General features: G+C 45.3%; 1 protein-coding gene across 2 annotated transcripts; it reads left to right on the top strand.

The window, feature by feature from the left end:
- Positions 1–412: 412 nt before the first annotated feature.
- On the top strand, positions 413–20423 carry vaspb (vasodilator stimulated phosphoprotein b). 2 transcript variants are annotated; one of them, XM_012826701.2, is made up of 14 exons: positions 413–920; positions 11337–11508; positions 13386–13566; positions 13768–13834; positions 15229–15311; positions 15677–15927; positions 16533–16660; positions 17048–17105; positions 17285–17312; positions 17441–17483; positions 17886–17945; positions 18855–18924; positions 19136–19193; positions 20234–20423. In XM_012826701.2, the coding sequence occupies exons 1-14, from the start codon at positions 916–918 to the stop codon at positions 20269–20271; spliced, it is 1242 nt and encodes a 413-aa protein (XP_012682155.2). In that variant the 5' UTR covers positions 413–915; the 3' UTR covers positions 20272–20423. The 2 variants fall into 2 exon arrangements, with proteins under 2 accessions (XP_012682155.2, XP_031429406.1); XM_031573546.1 differs by lacking the exon at positions 17886–17945 and having other exon boundaries at positions 414–920.
- The last annotated feature ends 300 nt before the right edge of the window (positions 20424–20723 follow it).

Raw genomic sequence — 20723 nt, 5'->3', positions numbered from 1 at the left:
CTGTAAGATGTGTTTTATTCTGATATTGCATTGTGATAGCTATATATCCAATGAAGAAATAAAACTACAGTTGTATGAATGGGGAAATTGCTAGCCTATGGGCTAGTCTGCTTAGTTTAAACAGGCCCCAAAGGGCTTTTCTATATCCATCACCATTGACCAAAACCACAAAAACTTTAAAGATTAAATATCTTACGAGACGTTTTTTTATAAAATATTGTAGACTACAAATGGACCAATAAGGACTAGCAACATTCCAAATAGTTAAAAGTATACACTTCAAATGCTCCTATTCAATAGATTGTACCATTCATTGCCGTTTTAAATACGTCCCCACCGCCATGGCGTTACCGTTTTAAACAAGGATAGGAATTATGGCCTTCAGCCGCTAGGGAAAGGCTGAGTGGATTTTTTTTCTTCGTCCAGGGAGGGAGGGGAGAGCTGGTTGAATTGAAAGCTTGAGTTAGAGGAGCAGGTTGGGCTACAGTCGCGAACGAAAATTAGACCGGCGACCGACGGCTGTTCCTTTGGAAATTTGTCGGGAATCAACCGTTTAACAATGTTAATGTGAAGGAAAAAAGATGAAGTAGTCAGGCCTAGACATTTTGTCGGCTTCTCTCTCGTTTAGGGTATTTAGAAAGGAGAGAGTTGAGTCCGGGATACTGATTGGAGTTGACAAGCCCGCTCCACTACTAGATCCACTCTTCTTCCACCCCCCCACCTCTTTCCCAAACCAGGAAATCGCCGAGGTGTGCTTCGCTCCTTCTCCCTAGATAATAATTACCCCTTAGTGGGTAGATAGATGTGTATCTTCTCAATATCGTCGTTTTTATTTTCTTTTTTGCTTTGTAACTCCGTGCTCTCATCTGAAGCCAAAACCCCAGCGGCCGAGAGGATCTCCATTCTCGCCTAACAATGAGGTAAAGCAGGTCAAATCTGATTTGTCTACGCTTTGTGTTCATTTTGTTTTTGGACTTGGCTACAGTAGCACACGTTCACCCGTAGCCTATTTGTTAAGTTGTATTATGCCCAAAGCAGACTACTTTGTTCCAACTGAAAACGTCTGTTATAGTACAGGGAAAGTTTCTCCTATTCAAGTTGTCGTTCAGGTTTGCACATGCTTTGTGTGGTTGTATTATGGCTGCTTCTTGACTCATTTGGCTACTGTATTTGGGGCTGTAAATCGACTGGGTGCCAAAATCGGCCGCCCTACTGCAGTGATGGCAGCACAGGACCCTGTGAAGTGTTTTAATCGCGCCGGGAAGCTCTTTCAGGGAATAGAAACGAAGTCTGTAGTCCGCGCTGTCTGGCTGTAGGCAGTTACTGTCAGTCCTTAACTTTTCTCGCCCTACTGTTGCTCCTGCTGCTCACATCACCAGTCGGCCTCTGCAGGGGAGGGGGTCGCCTGTCTCATCGTTTGTTCTTTATTGGTGCTGTCTATGTGCGACTAACTTGGACACCTTGATGGCAACTTTCCCTCGCAATTTATGCTTAATTTGTTTTTTTAGTAGGACCTCCCATAAGCTTCCACGAATTGACCTCCACGGGACAATTGAGGGAGTAGCCTAAGATATCCATGTGCTTGAGTGAAGTTGACGATATCTATCGATGGTTGCAGCGATTAGGCCTCCCTTTTATTTGTAACTATGCCACCTGCCTATGGGATTTATTTTGTTAGTTTATTTGACCTGGTAGGTTAGCTACCTGTGCATAGCCTTGTGTGTAATGCATTTCGCGTTAGGCAAGCTGTCATTTCATGGCAGGTCTAGCCTACCTGGCACTTTGCACCACGTAGCCTCCCTCTTTTAGATCCCTCCTCTTTTCTTTCTTCTCTGGGAGTTGGCAGAGGCTGTTCCCGGAACCAAAATGCCCCTTGTATGGAACTCGCGCCGTCGAATTCCACATCCTGTTGCAGCCTGTATTTGGCAATTACACGCTTTGAAATCACCGCTGTTCGAACGGACTTTTCTGGAATGTTATTTTTCTCATATTCCAACATAATGGCCGCGGTGGCTTCACATTTAAAGCACAGTCTACGGTTATAGAGCTGAGATGGGAATTCAGTTTAGCAACCAGTCCTGTCCTCTTGCGCCTTTGAGCCTTAAACAACCAGTGCAACAAGTTTTTCTTTATCTATTGTTTATCTTTCGGTGCAATTCTGGACGAAAATCAAATCAAGTTGGTGCCATTCAAAGTGTCTAGTATCTGACCAGACTGGCCCAGTGCTTTTTCAAACGATCTTAGGCCTATAACAAACAAACAAACCGGTTATTTCCTCAAATAGAAATGAATGGGTAAATAGTTTTTTATGTAGAGAGAAAAACTGTCATTCAGTCAGTAACTCAGTCAGTGACCCCCCTCTCCCCAGAGAGGGTTCACCCCATTTGTCGTGCCTACATAATGGGTGAGGGATGGAATGTTGTCACATTTACAAGTTCATTGTCCCAGGGTGTTTGTGAAATGTCAACGTGGGAGCGTGGTCGATTGGTCAGAAGTTCAGTTTGATTTGGGCTTACCAACCCAATACAACAATGGCATACTGAACTAACCTGTTCGCATAGGAAGTTTAGCTACTACGTTCTGTAATGTAAGTACATTTGATCTTGAGTGACATTACAGTTCAGGGGAAAAAAAATTAGGCAAAGATCCAGCACAGCGTGGCACACATTCGGCCCATGTCGTTAACTAGCTGTGTCTACTAAGTTAAGCCTTGTTTATGAATATCTGTCTGACTCAGCTTAATGAATTGTAGCCAAATCATGATTCAGTGTTAGTGGGCTACCCCTCCACACTGTCTGAGGCCAAATGTACGCTTGTGGAGTGACCATAAGAAGCATTATTACACCACAGGGGTAATGACTTAACAAAAGAACATCAGCTTTTAAGATGTATTCTGTCGATATAAAGAGAGCAAGGACATCAGCAATGTTTTTTTTTTATCCTGGAGTTTGATAAGTGAAGAAACAACGCTGTGTATCTCATTCACTCATTCCTTAATTTCTTCACTCATTCATTAATTTAAGCCAGTGGCCAGTTTTGTAGTGAGAAATCCCCCAGCAGTGGCTCATTTCTTGAAATAAATAGAGGAAGTGTGCTCGCTTGGTTGGACTGATGATACCCTGGGTGGAAAACAGGCATCCCACCATGACAGTTTGTTGGTGATTCACAGATTCTCTGCGTAGCTTTGAGGCCAGGCCCATCTGACTGGACACCCACAAACCCACAAGAAATGCTTGCTAGCCTTGTTACCCATTTGTCATACCTTAGGTTTGGGTTTAGAGCCAGGTCTCAGCTGACCAAGTTTCAGCTGGGTATGGGATGTTGGTGTTTATGATATGGTATTAGTTCACAGTGTTGTGGGTGTTGCGTGTTTGTTAGAGGAGACTCATGATTCATTCATGAGTATCCCTCTTAATATGGCCACTGAATTTGAATTAGGTTGTTGTAAGGTCATGTTAAATTTCCTGGAATTGCTTAATGATTGCTTCATTGCCATGTGGAAAATGAACCGTCGCACAAAACAGGAAGAAGGAAAAACAAAAATCCCCTTTGATACACCTATTGAGTGACATATATGAAGTGTTACTACCAAACTTCTTGTGTTCCTTCATTTCACATACATCTTCGATTCAACTTGAAACATGATTATATTAGTGGTACTAAGCACACAGATGGAAGGAAAAACATCTAAATCCCAAAAATGTGGGATGAGCAATTTTGAAACAATTTGTTTACATTTGTGGTAAACACATTTCTTTTGAATATGGAAGATTTTTTTTAAGCATCCGTACCTGGATGAAAAAAAGGTGTTGGGCAGGATTTAAAAACTTGTGGGATTGTATGGGAGATACGTACAGCAATGTCTGATTTTCCTCAAATTGAATCATTTCAGCCTTAAGGGCAGAGTTGCATTTGTACCCTTTCATATGATCTTAAGTGATCTAAAAAGATGGATCATGCTAGTCATTTCTATTCACTTTTCTCTGGAAAACAGCAAGGTCACCTCCAGACATTCAGATTGTGTGACAGATCTGACAGTTATCAAATGTGGATCAGCCTGTGCTTGCGCAGTCATGTCTTATGTGATCTATAGTGCCTCATGGACTTGCAAACATGGCATTACATCAATCCCGAAGCAGCAAAACATGCTTTCATACCTTCATCCTTTCACATTTAAACGCACAAATTGCTTTATGTCTGACAGTGCAGTATTTTCATTGTGCTCTCACTAGTGGCGAGTCCGTGATCATTCCTCGTGCATTTGATCTCCGTGGTTGTTGATGCTTGTGAGCAGGAAGCTGCTCCGTTGAATATGATGATGTCATTGTAAAGAAAACTGTTGCATGTCCCTCTCTGATTCTCGAGCAGATGGCATCTTAGGACTGGAGATATTAAGCACCAGCCGTGTTCGCCTTCATCCTGACAGGGTGGGAGGGGGAGTGGAGGACTCTAACATTCGAATCCCTCATCCTGTTTCTGCACCAAATCCAGTGCGCCCGTGTGTACTGGGTACCGAAATGAGACTAGCTACAAGTTCAATATCCATGGTCATACTAAAGCCATGGTTATGGGTTCAGTTATCTAAGCCAAGATCCCTTTACAAATGTCTACCATCTCTGTACTGTGAGCAGACATTGAATGAAAGTCTCTGCTGTTTGTTTGTTTGTTGCTTAAAGACTTTGTCAGTTTGGATCTACAAATGGAAGTAACATGTGTAGTAGTACAGTCTGATGCAAACTTGACCAGACCTGTGCAAAGTCTGTGACCAGCTCATCTGCTATCTCAAAACTGCACAGCACAGAAGAGCTGACCTGTCGTGTCATCTTACAGGTGACGTGAGTGAGTGTGTGTGTGTGTGTATGAATGTACCACACCTTTCTGTGGTGGTCTACGGCCCATGAATAGACCTTACCACAGGCCTGCAGAGGATTAGAAATGATGGCACTAAAGTTGCTCAGTCTGCTAAACCCCCCATTGCATAAGTCCTCTGAAATCCAGTTGGGCGAGTTTTTTTGTTGTTGTTGTTGTTATCAAATATCCTTGGATTTATTTAACATGATGATGTGACTAGTCTTTCAAGTATCTGTTTTGAGGCATTGTTGGCCATGGAACGCAGATGCATTTTGAATCGGCACACACTGAAGCTGTGTTGTTGGCTATGCAGATTTTTACAGTGGTTCTGGAAGATTCCTATGGAATGGGTCCCTATAGTTGGCATTCCAGAATGGTAGTGATAAACAGGAAGCTGCACTGGCGTATGTGGGCACTGACCAACCAGTCACACCCAGAGCCCCCCCCCCCCCCCCTAATAAATAACCGCTTTTAAATCTTCATCCGTTTTCCAACCCAATACACATGCACACTCAGAACATAGGAAGTGAACCCGATACAAACATGAACGCACTACATAAAAAGTTCTAAATCCATGTTGAAAGCATAAGCAAAACTACACTTAAATGTAGCTAGTGACTGTCAAGGCCCGTCTTTCGGACCAACATTAGACACATTCCCTTTTAGGTATGCCTTTTCAGTAATTAGACGTCATTAAGCAATTAGTAACCGCCTCCGTCAAATCAAATTCCCCCCAGTCTGCTCAGTGTAGCACGTTAGCGGGAGGCCAGCAAGAGACGCAGCAGGTATGTCTGAAAAAAGAGCTGAGTAAGCGGTGACTCAGCCCAGCTGAGCTAATGGCAGCAAAACCTCCCTCCTCCAAGGCAGCCGACTGAAAGGCTCACGCCACTGTAGACCATGGGGACGGCACTTGGTCGGGCCATTACCTAGGTTAATGGAGCCGCCGGTAAAGGCCTGGGATAAATCTGGCCGCCATGAGAGGACTTTCCCCGCGGAGCCCCTGCCCAGGCCAGGATAAAGAGCATCGATCTGCATTAGACGCCACATGACCACGCAGAAGCTTAGTCAATACAGACGAGGGCCGAGGCTAGCGTGCTGTGCACCTAGACAAGACAAGTGATCTCAGAACGGCACAGCTGGGAATTGAGTTCATCTTTAAGTGCAAGGCTTGATGTGAATGATCAGCTGTGATTACAATCCAAGTTTTATGACACAGATTCATCAGATGTCTGTTTTGTCTGTTTTTAGTGTGGGGTTTGTGGGCTCTGAGGGGAGTCATAGAGACCCTCTATGCTGCATGTTCAAAAGTGAAAACTCTCAGGTCTGTGTTCGCAGGCCTTGATGCTGGCACCAGAGGAAGCAGATCTGCTGGTGATCTTCTCTGTGTGTTCCTGCCAGAGGCTGCTCAGTTGGAGACATGGGCTTCTCATAAAGAGAAGCATTAGGCCAATTTAGAGCTGCAGAGGAATTTTCATATTTCATTTTTATTACACACCCCAGCCCCAAACCCCTCTTTGATGAAACCAAGGTGCCCCTGGTGAAAACTTTTTTTTTCAGAGAGAGCTGGAGAACATGAAGTAAAAAGCAAGAGGAAAAGAATGAACATGAAGGGAAAGAGTGGGCAAGGCAGACAGAAAAGCAACACGTTAAGGCAGAGATCCGGGAGATCCGCTGTGTCATCATTGCTATCCCACCTACCCCCTTGGCTCTGCCCCCCCCTTTCCCCCCACCCCCTACCCTCCATCCAGGAGAGCTCAGTGCAGAGGCTCAGTCTGTGGGGATGGGCTCTAGCCTGTAAAAGGAATTAAAACCAGAAAGAAGCGGTTTGAATCCACCGGCCAAATAAGGCCCTGGTGGGTACCGTTCCAGCCACATTCACAGAAGAACGTGGAATGCTCCCTGTGTTCGCGCTTCGTCTTAAGTGATCAGGCCTGCTGAGAAGGAAGGTCATGCTCCCAAGCTTGGGTAGTAGCCAGCATTGTGGAGATATTCAGAAATGATGTCACCTAAAAAAATCTTGGGAATGGTCGGCCACGGTCAGCAGAGAACTTGGCTGTGAGAGAGAGTGTGTGTGTGTGTAAGGGAGGGAGGCAGCAGGTGAGAGAATGTGTAGAACAGAGAGAGGTTTAACAGTCCTTTATTAAACCATTGCCTTTCTTTGTCACATGCTTACACCAATAAAACATATAAAACCTTAAAAATCCCCCCACACAAAACCCACATACTTGTATAAAAATAAAAAATACTACCCTCCCTGTAGTGCACGCGCACCAGACGGTAAGAAAAGTCACCAGAGAGAAAGAGTGTGTGTTGAAAATAGAGAAGAGATGCAGACTGAGAGCAGCTGACTGCCAGCATGCCTGGTGTTGTCCCTCTGACAGCGAGAGATTGAAAGCAGTAGCCCCAAGCAGGTCCCACTGCATGCCATGGCCTGTGTGTGTGTGTGTGTGTGTGTGTGTGTGTGTGTGTGTTTATGTGTTTGCGTTTGAGTGAGTGTGAGTGAGTGAAGACAGGAAAGGAAGGAAAGTTACCAGCACCAGTGATGAAGCTCACTGCTTCTCTTTTTGTCGGTTCTTCAAGCCAAACACCACCGGCTGCAGTACATACTTGAAATACTTGACTTGCTGATTGTGGAAATTTCGGGGTAAAACATTTCCCCCGGCTGAAAGTCAATGATGTTGTACGCTGACATGTTTATATTAACATTCTTCCGTCGCTCGGGCATTGTGGTTGCGTTTAACCTTGACAGCGGCTCGAGTGTGTTTCTGTTTCTGATATGTCAGCCCTTATTTAGGCTAATCTTATTTCCACACTGATGTTATTTTTTTATGAACTTTGTTACTATTCCCAGTGTGGATGCCTGCTGTTTATCCCCTCCCTCTACTCTGTAGCAAATAAGAAATAAAGGAACAGATTTAGTTAAAAGGCTAAAATAAAAGAACACGCTCCTGCTCCTCCCCGGGGCGTGCGGCCACCATGTAAGAAGCCGGTCTCCCTGTCAGCCATGCTTCCTGGAGGGATGTCAGAGTGCTAGTTTTCGTTCCAGTGCCTTTCCATAATACCAGTTTGTGTTCACCGCAAAGCCACTCCGATCTGGAGCAGGGAGGGACGGAGAGCATATGTGCAGCCCTCCAGGAATTTAGGCTAAACCTCACACCGCTGATATAGAATAGCAGACTGTTTTTTTACGTAATGGGTGAGAGTGTTGGTTACATCACTTCCTTTATTACTCTAACCATGCTGTTAACAGCCAACCAGAGTGCCATTTCAGATCCTCTCGTGTATTATGGAAGAACACCACCACCACTGCTACTACACCCTGCCCCCAACCCTGCATTTCATGGCATGGCATGAGGAATTGAAAAGAAAATGGAACTTTGCTTTCTGAAATAGCATTTCTGCAGTCAAGGGGCCTAGTGCCATAAAGCTGTATTGCAGCTCAGTGTAAGCATGGAATGACTGGATGTAAATTTGGAAAACTCAGTTTCAGGGCATGTATGGTTTACAGACCCAGAGGCCCCTTGTCTGAAGTTCGACATTCTTTATGTCCCGTTTCCACATGTTGTATCCGCCTGCGTTGTCTCACATCAGTACCTTTGGAAAAACTACTTAGTTGAATAGAAACTTGCTACTAACTGAAGCGAGAGTCTGTTTACGTCATGAGGGAGAAACTCGTTTCAGTGTAAGCTGTTTGTGAGTGTCCAGTGGGCAGTAGCCTTTACACAAGGAGAGTTGGGCAAGGGGAGTTTGAGAAGAAGAAAAAGACAATTAGCGTGCGTAAGAGGGAGAGATTACTGGGCCTGACTCTACTTGTCAGTGCATTTGAGGCAGCTGTGTGCACACAGCCTTATACAGACATTTCTTCAAGCGTGCCTCGGCCCCACACGGCAGTTTCCTGTTAACCCCTCCTTGGCTGTGAAACTGGACTACCATTCTGGCTCTCGAGGACTAATCTCACGCAGGTCTACTTGGATAGCTGAATGCCCTGTTTTTTTTTGTTTTTTTTTGCGATCAGACTGGTTTCGGTTCCTGTGCTTGTTTACTCTCTCTAAGGCGTTAACCTCCTGATAATGAACATCAGTTATCAGCTGCTATAACAAAAGTATCCACAGACGTGATTTGTCACAGTGTTAGCATACAGCCTTATCAGAAACCTAACTAGGTGACAAACAGAAAAAGGCTCTGGAGTTCAGTCATAAAGCTCAAGCTAAGCGCTCAGCATAGAGTGGTCATCTTAGCACACATCATGGAGACTGTGCTATGGTACTGACCAGTATAGTTTGCTATTTATGATGCCAGTGCATCGTCTGGCCATAGGACATACTTCGCACAGTTGTTATTGGGTAGAGGAGAGTGATCCTCTGGCCTACCAGCAGACCATGTCAGTGTAGGATGTCACTCAGAGTTTTTGACATCTCAATCAGTGGGGCGCGCGGAGTCAATCGTGTTGGCTGCTATTTATGTGGGATCTATTGTTGTATTGGCCCTGAGCTCTTGTGTATATGAGTTGATTGTATGTTTGTGTGTGTGTGTGTGTGTGTGTGTGTGTGTGGTCCATGTTGGTCGAGTCATTAATTATTCACCATCCACTCTGGGTTCCCCTCCCAGGCTCAGCTCTCAGTCTCACCATTAAAAATACATCTGAATCCCAGTAACACTCCCCTTGTCCTGCGCCACAACACTCTTCATCTCTCTCTCTCTCTCTCCTCCTCCTCCTCCATACCGGCTCTCTGCCCCTCTCTTTCCTCTTCCAGTCTTCCTACCTCCCCACATCTGCATCCATCTCCTCTTTCATAAATCGTCACTCACTGCCCTATTTCCTCTTTCCAAAGTCTCAAACATGTGGGCCAGCGTACTTAAGTAATGAGTAAGTGTGTGTGTTTGTGCATCTGTGAGTGTGCGCGCTTGTGGTTCTATCCATGAGCAGACAGAAAGCGAATGGCACAGCCAGCCCTTATTAGGCATTGCTGAGAGCAGGAAGAAGGTTGGAGTCTCTATGCAGTGTCACAGGAAGTGGGAGATCGTATCACCGTCTAGGCTGGAGGAGGGTGGGAGAGAGTGATGAGGAGGAGAAAGAGACGAGGAGGTGGAGCAGGAGAGAAGAAGGATGAACGGAACGAGAAGTGGAGGAGTAAAGGATGTGACGGGGCAGGCTCTTTTTCCTTCATAGTTTGAATCTTTCTTTTTTTCCTTTTCTTTTTTTTTTTTTTCCTTCTCTCAACATTCCAACTCTCCGGCTCCTTCGTGTTTCTGGCCTCTTCGGGCTGGTTTTGTGACAGACCGGCTGAGCGTTGAGTGTTAAGAAACCATGAACGCCATAAGTGGATATAAAACAAATCTTATCCTGCTTTTTTATGGGTCAGGAATGTAAACATTATCTGAGTGCAGGATGGATTTGTTGTTTGGTTATGTAAGCGCCTCTTGTTTCGAATGCCATTCTCTAGAGATGCCTAATGCCAATCTGGCCAAAAACGTTGAGACACATGGCACCTTAAGACGCCAAGATGACATCTTTGCCTGTGTTTGTGTCTCTGTTTATCCGCACAAATACAGATAAAAAAGTGTTTGCGTCCTTATTGTTGTGTACATCATTATTAAAAATTCAGGTTTAAAGATTAGGATTTGTGTGTGGGTGTTGTGTGTGTGTGTGTGTGTGTGTGTGTGTGATGTTGACAAGATGTGTGTGTGTTTAGGGGCAGAAAGGGAACAGTTATTTACATTTGCTTTGGTGTTGATGAAGAGAATGCAGGTGGAAGCTTTATAGAAGCTGCAGTCTCGCCAGCTTGTTTTTCTCTAAGTGATGGAACGCATGAGAGCTTCCTGTCTTTGTGTGGCTCCATTGTTCTTGCGTGTTGACTTGGCGTCAGATTAAACTCCTTTCTACTCCTCCGATTCCACTTTTCCTCTTCTTTCACGCCAGACAGCCGTCCCCCTGTCAACTACCTGCTACTTCTCACCCCCTGGAGACACTGGCGATTTTTATTTGGCCATTTGGTCAGCAGGAGAAAGCTGACTTTGGTGTGAATCCAACACCATTATAGGTAGTCTGGGTGAAGAAGACAAAGTGAAAAAGAAGGTGACGATGAAGGCACGTTTAGCTAGTCTGCTCTTTGCAGTGTATTGGGAATCATTATGTGAACTCCAAGGAGTAAACTTGCGAGTGCCTCACAGATGCATGAGGTAATGCTGGCATGTAATCATTCGGTGAGAGGGGGGATGGGGAGGGGGGTCTGTATGGTCTAATGTGGCTGCTGGAAGCCATCCTGCCGGGGTTACTCAGACTCTCAGCTATGTCATGTTTATACTATGCCACTAATTTTTGTCTCCCTTTTCCCCCTCTTATGCCCTACCATCCTTTTCCATCTCCCTCTCTCTCTGTCTTTCTTTCTGTCTGTCGTTGTTTCTTCATTTTCTCTCCCTCTCCCTCTCCCTCTCCCTCTCCCTCTCCCTCTCTCTCTCTCTCTCTCTCTCTCTCTCTCTCTCAGTGAGTCGAGCATCTGTCAGGCGAGGGCCACGGTGATGATCTATGACGAAGCCAATAAGAAGTGGATCCCGGCCGGCACGGGGCCCCAGGTCTTCAGCCGGGTCCAGATCTACCACAACCCCACCACTAACGCCTTCAGAGTGGTAGGCCGCAAGATGCAGACAGACCAGCAGGTAGAGCCTTTGTGTATGTGTGTGTAACTGTATCCATGTTGTGTGCCTGTGTGCTCTGTTCATGTCTGTATGTTGGTATCACTGTAGTGTACCTGTGTGTGTGTGTGTGTGTGTGTGTGTGTGTGTTTCAAGTGACTAATGAAGATCACAGACTTACTGTACTTTCCACAACTCTACCGGTTCCTCTTTGAGGCAGCTACTCCCATTTGCTCCATCAGTTGGTGCTCTGGCCCATCTGTTCGCACCAGTGGTGTCTTTCACATGTCACCATGGTTAATCTGCAAACAAAGGAGCATCGCACCTCCCCAGTTAACAACCTTTCACTGTCTCCTTTCACCTGTGGAAAAGCATATATAGGTATTTTTAATTCATGTCAGTTGTTTACACCATATACCACATACCGTATATATACCATATACCACATACCATATATATATATATCCAGGTTCTTTATTTAGCCTGGCTCTCCATCTTTCTCCTTCTCCTTCTGCCTCACTCCCTCCCCTCCCCTTTTTCCAAAAAGTGCACAAACGTACAAACACACATTCTCTCTCTCTCTCTCTCTCTCTCTCTCAGACACATAAAGTGCTCCCCAGAGATGCACCCTAAAGTGGATGATATTTCCTGAGAGATAGTTGAAAAGCTCAACCATTTCCTGTAACAATTGGAGGTGGCTTTCCCTTCCTCTGTCCATATCTCTCCTTCGCCAGCATCCCTCTGCTCCGTCATCCCGTCATCATCTCCCCCCTCCCTCTCCCTCTGTCAATCCATCACACTGACACGTCTGTTGCTTCATCTTTCACTTTTCTCCCTCCATTTCTGTCTCTTTCTTTCTTTCTTTCTTTACCAACCTTGCTCTCTTTCATTCCCTTTTCATATTTTCTCAGTCTTTCTCTGATTTTTCTATGCAGTTATTCTCTCCTGCAGTCCAGTCTGTTTTGTCAGTTCTGGTTTGTTGCTCTTTGCCCCTTGCCCCATGAGGGACCTTCTCTTGAGCTTTTACTGCCCTTCATCTCTCTCTCTGTCTGTCATTTTTTTCTTTGTGTTTAGGCTCCCTGTATACCCTCTCCCCTAGCTCACTCTGTCTGGCTGCCTTAGGTCCATGTGACAGCATGTGCGTATGTATGTGTGTGTGTGTGTGTGTGTGTCTTTGGTCCAATGGCAGTGCTGTGGCAGTATGGCTGGCCAGCCTCAATTGAACTGTTGATCTGTTTTCGGCCGTGCCGTTTTAGACGTCGGGCCGCCGAGTCTCTCCACTGCCCTCTGGAATTCAGAGCTGTAAAACAAACACAGAAGTGAGGCGTCAGCACATTCAGCATGCTTGCTCGCTCCCCCCCCCCTCTCTCACACACACATACACGCACACACACAGTAACAGCAGCTGGGAGTATGTACTGGCCAGCTGCAACAGGAGCGCCACCTACTGGACAATCCCTTCTGTGTCCTCTGTAAACTTGAGCCGGTGTCCTAATAGTGCCTGTCACCACTTCAGCGCTGAGGTCAATTCAGCAGAAGGGTTTAATCCTTCATACTGCCATAGCAAGAACATGCACTGTACTGTACCACAGGCAACAGTTAACTTGACAAAGCCAATAAAGCTATGAGGACAACTTTGAGGAAGTGTTTAAATATATGATGTCAGCTAATGACGGGCAGACACTTCCTTTTTGTGCGGGCAAAGGTCAAATAAGCCTGTGACTTTCCTTAAAAGCTGTCGGCAACTCAATGAAAAAATATCTCTCTTTATATCTTTGTGTTGTGCAGACTTCCAAAGAAAAACCATTGCTTGTTTGATTAGCCCATAATATTTACAGAGACATGGTTTTGTGATTTGTACACCGTGGCTAACCTTTGCACTGGGTGTTGTCTCTCCTCAGGTGGTGATAAACTGTCCGATAGTGAAGGGGCTGAAATACAACCAGGCCACGCCTAACTTCCATCAGTGGCGGGATAACCGGCAGGTGTGGGGACTCAACTTCGGCAGCAAGGAGGACGCTACACTCTTCGCAAACGGGATGATGCACGCACTGGAGATGCTCAATGCCATGGCAGAACCAGGTATGACACACACACACACGCACACTCTTATGCTCACCCAGACCCATAGATGCAAAAACACCCATATGGAGTATGAAACATTCACTATTATTTACTGTGAATTAAAAAAAAAATTGGAAAATATCCCAAAATAATGGAAAATTATTTTGTAATTATACTTGTAATTTAAATAAATATACATTCTTGTCTGACGTGATTTAGGTTACTCTCCCCCCCTCCGTCGACTGTCAAATGGACCATCCCCAGAGGAAATTGAACAGCAGCGGAGGTACCAAGAGATCCTTTTTGGGGGGAGGGGGAAGGGTATGAAGTCTTAAAATGGGAAGATGATTACTTGTTTGTGTTCTGCTTGCTGGAGACTAGAGGGCGGGAGTTAGATTAGAGGGATTACCATAGGTGTCCAGACGTCCAAGACTTTCGCTGCTTTTCGCGAGGCTTCAACCTTACTTAGGGTCACTCTTTCTCACTGTTTCACACACACACACACACACACACACACACACACACACACACGGACGGAGGGAGGGAGGGAGGGAGGGAGAGAGAGAGAGAGCTGAACAAGCGCACGCATGCTCATGCTCACAGACACAGGGTTGTGCATGAACACACTCTTAAAGGATTTGGCGGCATTAGCTTTGCAGTCTTTAGCCCTGTGTCAGCCCCTAGGGTCAGGGGTCGAAGGCAGGAGTCAGTGCTTACCCTTATCCCTCCTTCCTGATTCCTCTCCTCCCTCCATCCCCCTCCTCCCTCTCTTTCTTCATCCCTCTCTCATTTAGTCCCTCCCCTCGTCTGTCATGCCTCTTACAGCTTTTCTACTAATCCCATTCACTCAGGGTCATTTTAAGTACATCCAGGGCAGCTTTAGGATTGGTTGACACAGCCGTCAAACAAATGACACACACACATGCTAGCCATGTACAGTGATTGGCTCTGTGAGAGCTTGGACTCTTGTGTATTTCCCTCCCTCCCCAGATGCCCTCGTCCTCCTTTGGGTGGCATGGCCAGGGGCGGAGGGGATTGAGATGGGGGCGCATTCGGGCAGGATTAACCCATGGTGGCCAGATGTGTAATTTCATTCCACCCCAGGGCTAATCAGGGCTGTGAAGTGCCCCCTCAGGAGCTGGGGGGGGGACTAATCGACTGAATGCTGCCAAGGAAAAAACAGCGCTATGCCAAAGGGCACGTGACCTCACAGTGAACCTCTCTGACACTGGCCTACATACACAGCAGCATATGCAGCTCAGCCCCATGTTTTTGCCTTGCTCAGTCGCATACATGGACATGCCCAGTGAGAGAGGAAGTCAGGGATGATTGTGGAGCACAACTTACTGTAGAAAAGGGAGTTTTCAAAAGGGGAGAGGAGCAGTGAAATTCCACTGATCAATCACGGCTGTGTTCCAAAGCAGTGCTCTACATTTAAAGTTTAAATTCAATTCTAATTAAGTGAATCCGTTGCAGCCGACCTAACAGACTGCTATAGAATCCATACTTGTCTGTGTATTTCAACAGTAGAAATGTTTGATGTCTAATGTAACTTGTATATATTTTATATATGACTTTCATATTCTAGATATTGTCACATGAATGTAATGTGAAGTAAAACGTCTATAATGTGGTTTTAATAATTGCTTTTTTTCCCCTACTGTTTGTGTTGGCCTCTAGGTTGGAACAGCAGAAACTTGAGCAGCAGGAAAGAGAGAGACAAGAGAGAGAGAGACTGGACAGAGAACGACAAGCAGTGGCAGGTACACCATATGACACCATATGAAGTCTTTCATTGCCTTCCTCGCCTTACCCTAGATGACTTCATAAAATATTACCCTAGGACTATTTGTCTTTATGCGATGGTTGAGTAATGGGAGTTCTTTATATCACTGGAACTATGAATATTTTACATAGGTAATACGTAATTTAAATAGTCAAATTAAATCAATAACATCCAGAATCACTATAATCCACAGCGATCATAATTCTTCTTTTTTTTCAGTCTCTTACTTGCATTCCTATTACAGTCACTTGCTTTCATTGCAATTTACATTGTAGTTTTTAAGATCTCTGTTAGATCAAATTGAACCTTTTCTAATTAATCTAATCTCCTGTTTCTCATCAGCTCCCCCTGCTCCTCTATTGGCTCCCGGAGGCCCACCGGCACCACCCGCTCCTCCTCCCCCCCCAGGACCCCCTCCTCCAGCTGGGCCGCCACCTCCCCCAGGGCCCCCACCAATGGGTGGGCCTCCACCATCGGGAGGGCCCCCTCCAGCCCCACCACTGCCAGCCTCTGGAGGTGGGGGAGGAGGAGGTGGACTAGGAGGGGGCCTGGCAGCAGCCCTGGCCGGAGCTAAACTCCGCAAAGTGCCCAAGGTACGGAGGAGTGTTGGCCTGAGGGAGAGGCTGCAAAGATGGACAGAGTTAGGACCAGGACAGGGTGGAGGGAGATGAAGTAGAGAACAGGACTGGAAGACGTGGTGGAAGATGGAGGGAGGGGAAACATGTAGCCAAGTAGAGGATGAAGTTGAAATATTTAACAACAGGAATCCAAACCCAGAGAGATGCAGGCGAAGGACATGAAAAATGACTTACATTAGAAATGAAACAGAGGCAATGTCCAGATGCTAAATTTAAACTATCATAGCGATTTTATGGCTACGGGCATCTGTATATGCTAAAATGTTAAAATGTACATTTTGAGATCTTCAAATAAATATGGGAACATTTTCCAAGAGGACACATGAAGTATAGAAAATAGGGCAAAGAAGAGATATTAGAGAGAGAGAGAGAGAGAGAGAGAGAGAGAGAGAGAGAGACTGACAGACACTGAGACACTGAGACACTGAGACACTGAGACACTATAAGCATGCATGAAAGAGAGGGAATAGATGGCAAATAGATAAGGGCAGAATCCTGTGCCTGGTCATGCTGCTGCTGATTGGATATGCTAACATTTGTCTCTCTACTGCCCCCCGCAGGATGACGGTGGTGGTGGTGCTGCTGGTGCTGGTGCTGTTGCCAAGCCTGATGCCAGCCGTAGCAGTGCCTCTCTGCCTTCCGGGGGAGGTGGCCTGATGGGGGAGATGAGCGCCATATTGGCACGAAGGTCAGAATTACTGGAGACTAATTCTTGAAAAGATCTGGCCCTGATTTGGGTCTGATATTACACAGGTCCACCACGTCACTGCCAGCTCTGTTGGAAAGTGCCTCACGTAGTTGACGTTAATGTAGTTGATGTAGTCATAGTATCCCACCTACTATGCTCACGGTCTCATTAAAACATATTTTGGGATATTTTGAGGACATCCAGAGCTGCCTTTTGGGTCGAGGCATTCAGTGATGGTAGCCCAGTGAAATCTGGATTATCAGGCGGCATATAAAACGCTAATAGTATAAAAGCATCTGCCAGATGAATAAGCGTGCTCATAATGTAAAAGTAATCTGTAATGCCTGGACTTAGATGAGTAATTCTCAACATTTTGTGCCATTTTAGGCGAAAAGCAGCAGACAAGGGAGAGAAGGTCTCCGCAAGGCAAGATGAGCCCAGTAATGTAAGTGTTCTGCCACTATTGGGATTTTAAGATTACAAAGGGAGTGAGGGCATTCCTACGGTTTTAAATGGGCATCCTGTCTTTATATACCTTTATTTATTACCTTATACCTTCACACTCATTTTACTTTGATGTTTACATTCTCTTTCATCCTCCCAACATCACTGACAATCTCATAGGATGACTCTGAATTACCAGGCAACAGTGGTGAGTGTTTGTGTTTTAAAATTGAATAGAAAAGGTTTCTGTGAATTAGAACAGAGATCATATGATCTTGTACATCTCCATCAGAGAGCTTCAGCTGATGTTTAATCTCTTGTCTTTGTGTGATACAGAACCCGTGAGAAGGCCTTGGGAGAAATCTGCCACTATGCCCAGGTAAGGCTTCCTGGTTTTGGTGTGTGTATGTGCCAATGTGTGTGTGTACTCTTAACACTTCTTGCATTGATTACAATCTAGGACAGGTTTCTGTGTTAATGTGTGCAGAATCTTAAGGTTTGTGTGTGTGTGTGTGTGTGTGTGTGTGTGTGTGTGTGTGTGTGTGTGTGTGTGTGTGAGTGAGAGAGAATGTGAGTGAATAAAACATGGCAGACTGTTGTTTTAGAGAATGTCATAAGACCACATCTCCACCGTCCAAAACATTTGGCTGGTTTGTTTTTACTTATTCTTTCGTCAAATGGTAAGCACTGACTGGGTGTGTACACAGGCCACACTGTGCGCGTCAATATGATTCCCTGCCCACATGTTCCAAGCAGAGTATACTCTATGTGTCTTGAACAGGACTAGCACTACGCCTGTGGGGAATGCGGACAATGCCTCCTCCTCTGCCAGTATGCCCAGGTATAGACCACCACTGAACTCTCCCCTGGACTGGGTTGAACATTTCCAGTCTTGCATTGGCTTACACACACAGCAACACACACTGTTACCCTCCAAGCTTTCAACTCATTTATTGACCGACCTGGTGCTGCTGAGGGTGCTTGGTGAGGGCATACAATGAGGCTCTGTCTTATCACTATCCCTTATGTGATCGACATGAGAAGATTGTAACCCACATGAATGTATGTGAAGACTGCAACCCTATATAGAAGATTTTTTTTCATCAGGTGTCCTTTTCACCCAAGAGCTTCACATGTGTTCTAACCAGGTGGTGGTGGTGTGGTGTGTTGGCGGTGCAATGGTGTGGGGTTGAATAACACCCATTCTCTTGATTGACCACAGGAGGGCTCTATCTGTCTCAACAGTCTTTAATTCCCCACTTCTTCCTCAGAAAAACTTGCTGTAAAACACAGGGTTACGGTCTTGCTCTTTCAACTCCTGTATTGCAGTTCATTTCAGAATAGTTCACATGGACACAGTCAAGTGGCTGGCAAAGAAATATTTCACCCCTGCCCCCCATCCTTAAGAAAAATATACAGTATGTTGAATGTAATGAGATGTTCAGTGCTGGAGGCAGAGCCTTGAATAAAGGCGCACCCCCCTCTCTCACACTCACACACCCGCGAGAGGAGATTTGGCTGGTAGAAGGGGGGTTGGGTGGTGAAATACTTTGGTGCTCTTTGAATGCTTTTGGCATCACCATGGCAATGGGCTGGGCGGTTGCCATGGCGATGGATTTGCAGTGCCACGGCAGGAATTTCTGACAGCCTTTGTTGGGTTGTGCCCGATTCTCATTGTTGGGACATTTTCTTTCCAAACATTTTTCTTTTTGTCTCTTTTTCTGTTTTTCTTACTCAATTCCTCCTGCAGAATGAAGGCAGCAAACAACACAAATGAGTCAGAGGGTGGTGAAGAGTCTGACATGGAAAAACTTAAACAGGTGATTTTTCTCTTTCACCACCCTAGTTTGTGTCCTAATGAAGCCTATTCATAGATATGAATAACTCAAATGATACAAAAGAGATGATTTAAAGACCAGTGTAGATTGTAATCACAGCAGTTGACACGGTCAGAGCTTTCTTTTAGTCTGTTTTTCTTAGTCTTCAGGCATGTATGAGCACAGAGGTGCTAATGTGTGTGTGTCTTTGCAGGAGTTACTGGAAGAGGTGAGAAAGGAGCTGCAGAAAGTAAAGGATGAGATAATTGGCGGTAAGAGCTTATGCAGAACTGTACTATAGGGAGACCGAAGTTTGGAAATTGCAAAAGTAATTTGTAAATGCAGTCACTCAGTAACACCATTACAATAACCGTATTTTATTCTGAGGGATATCAGGATAGATCTTCTGGGAAAGTCTTCCTGATCAACCACACAATGTGATTTAAGAATTTAATTGAATTCAATTTTATTTATATAGCGCCAAAACAATACAATTGTCTCAAGGTGCTTTACAGAGCCCAGGGCCTGAACCCCCTTAGAGCAAGCACAATGGCGAGAGGGGCAATGAAAAACTCCCTGGTATTCAGGAAGAAACCTTAGCAGAACCGTGGCACATTGGGGGGGGGGGGGGTCCCATTGGCTTGAAGCCGGCCGGGTAGAGATGGAAAAAGGAAGGGGGGGAGGGCTTGTGGCAGAAGGGGAGGGGAAACTCTCAGAGACATGGCAGATGAAATGCATGTATCAGGATGAGCATGCTAGCATACATGTGGTAAATGTACACAACACATACAAACATAACATGACATATACATGATGCATACAAAATTGATAGAGGATAAGGTGAGGAGAGAGCATTCAAGTATTGTAGAACAGCTTAGTGGGTATACAGTATGCTCGTAAGGTTACTATTACAAGGGTAAGTAGAGTAATGGAACAGAAAACTGTGTCGATGGTGACAATTACTTACATTGCAGGAAAATGCCAACACAGAATATGGGGTAAGTGTATGACAGTGTGGTGGGGGTGGGTAGGTGTAGGCAGAGAGTTTCTAAAAGCAGATCAGGTGGAGAGACTACAGCAGCATCCCACAGCGAAGATAGTCTAGACTAGGAGTGGAAGAAAGGACAAAGTGAGTGGGTAGAGTTAAGCTGCCAATACGGTGTATGTACTTAATGGATATTAGGATTAGGAACAGTGTTTCCACATTCATCAGCATTTGTGTGCAAATCAATCACTAGAATCAGCCACTAAATGCTTTCTGTATAGATGCAACAAAATAAACGTATTCATTCATCTTTTTTTGTCTTCACAGCGTTCATTCAGGAGTTACAGAAGAGAGGGTCCACATAGACTGTTTGCACAGTCACTCTTGTCTGAATGAATGGGAGAGAACATCTTTCCCTCCTGTGTAGCCCAGGGATTACTCTATCTCTTACTTACACATGTTCCGAGTCATACAGGCTTACACACACACACACACACACACACACACACACACGCATGCATACATACACACACACACACACACACACACACACACACACACACACACACACACACACACACACACACACACACACACACACACACACACACACACACACACACACACACACACACACACACACACACACAGATGTTAAATACCCAGGGAACCTGCCCACAATAATTACACCTTAACCCAGGAATAGGTAATATAATACCCATCTGATGTGCTACCACGACTTTTGTATCAACTCCTGGTCCATCTCCACCTAAACCCATTTGTTCTCCTTCACTCTGCTCTACCTGTGCACCAATTG

Source organism: Clupea harengus, chromosome 9, assembly GCF_900700415.2.
Source record: "Clupea harengus chromosome 9, Ch_v2.0.2, whole genome shotgun sequence".
NCBI classification, from domain to species: Eukaryota; Metazoa; Chordata; class Actinopteri; order Clupeiformes; family Clupeidae; genus Clupea; species Clupea harengus.
Note: the sequence above shows the minus strand (reverse complement) of the source record. Positions and strands in the feature narration are given on the sequence as shown.

Bases quoted from the DNA above. Each gene is read 5' to 3' on its own strand.
- vaspb (XM_012826701.2), top strand. The intron at 11,509-13,385 runs GTAGAGCCTTTG...GTCTCTCCTCAG, and splicing joins AGATGCAGACAGACCAGCAG to GTGGTGATAAACTGTCCGAT. The intron at 16,661-17,047 runs GTCAGAATTACT...GTGCCATTTTAG, and splicing joins AGCGCCATATTGGCACGAAG to GCGAAAAGCAGCAGACAAGG.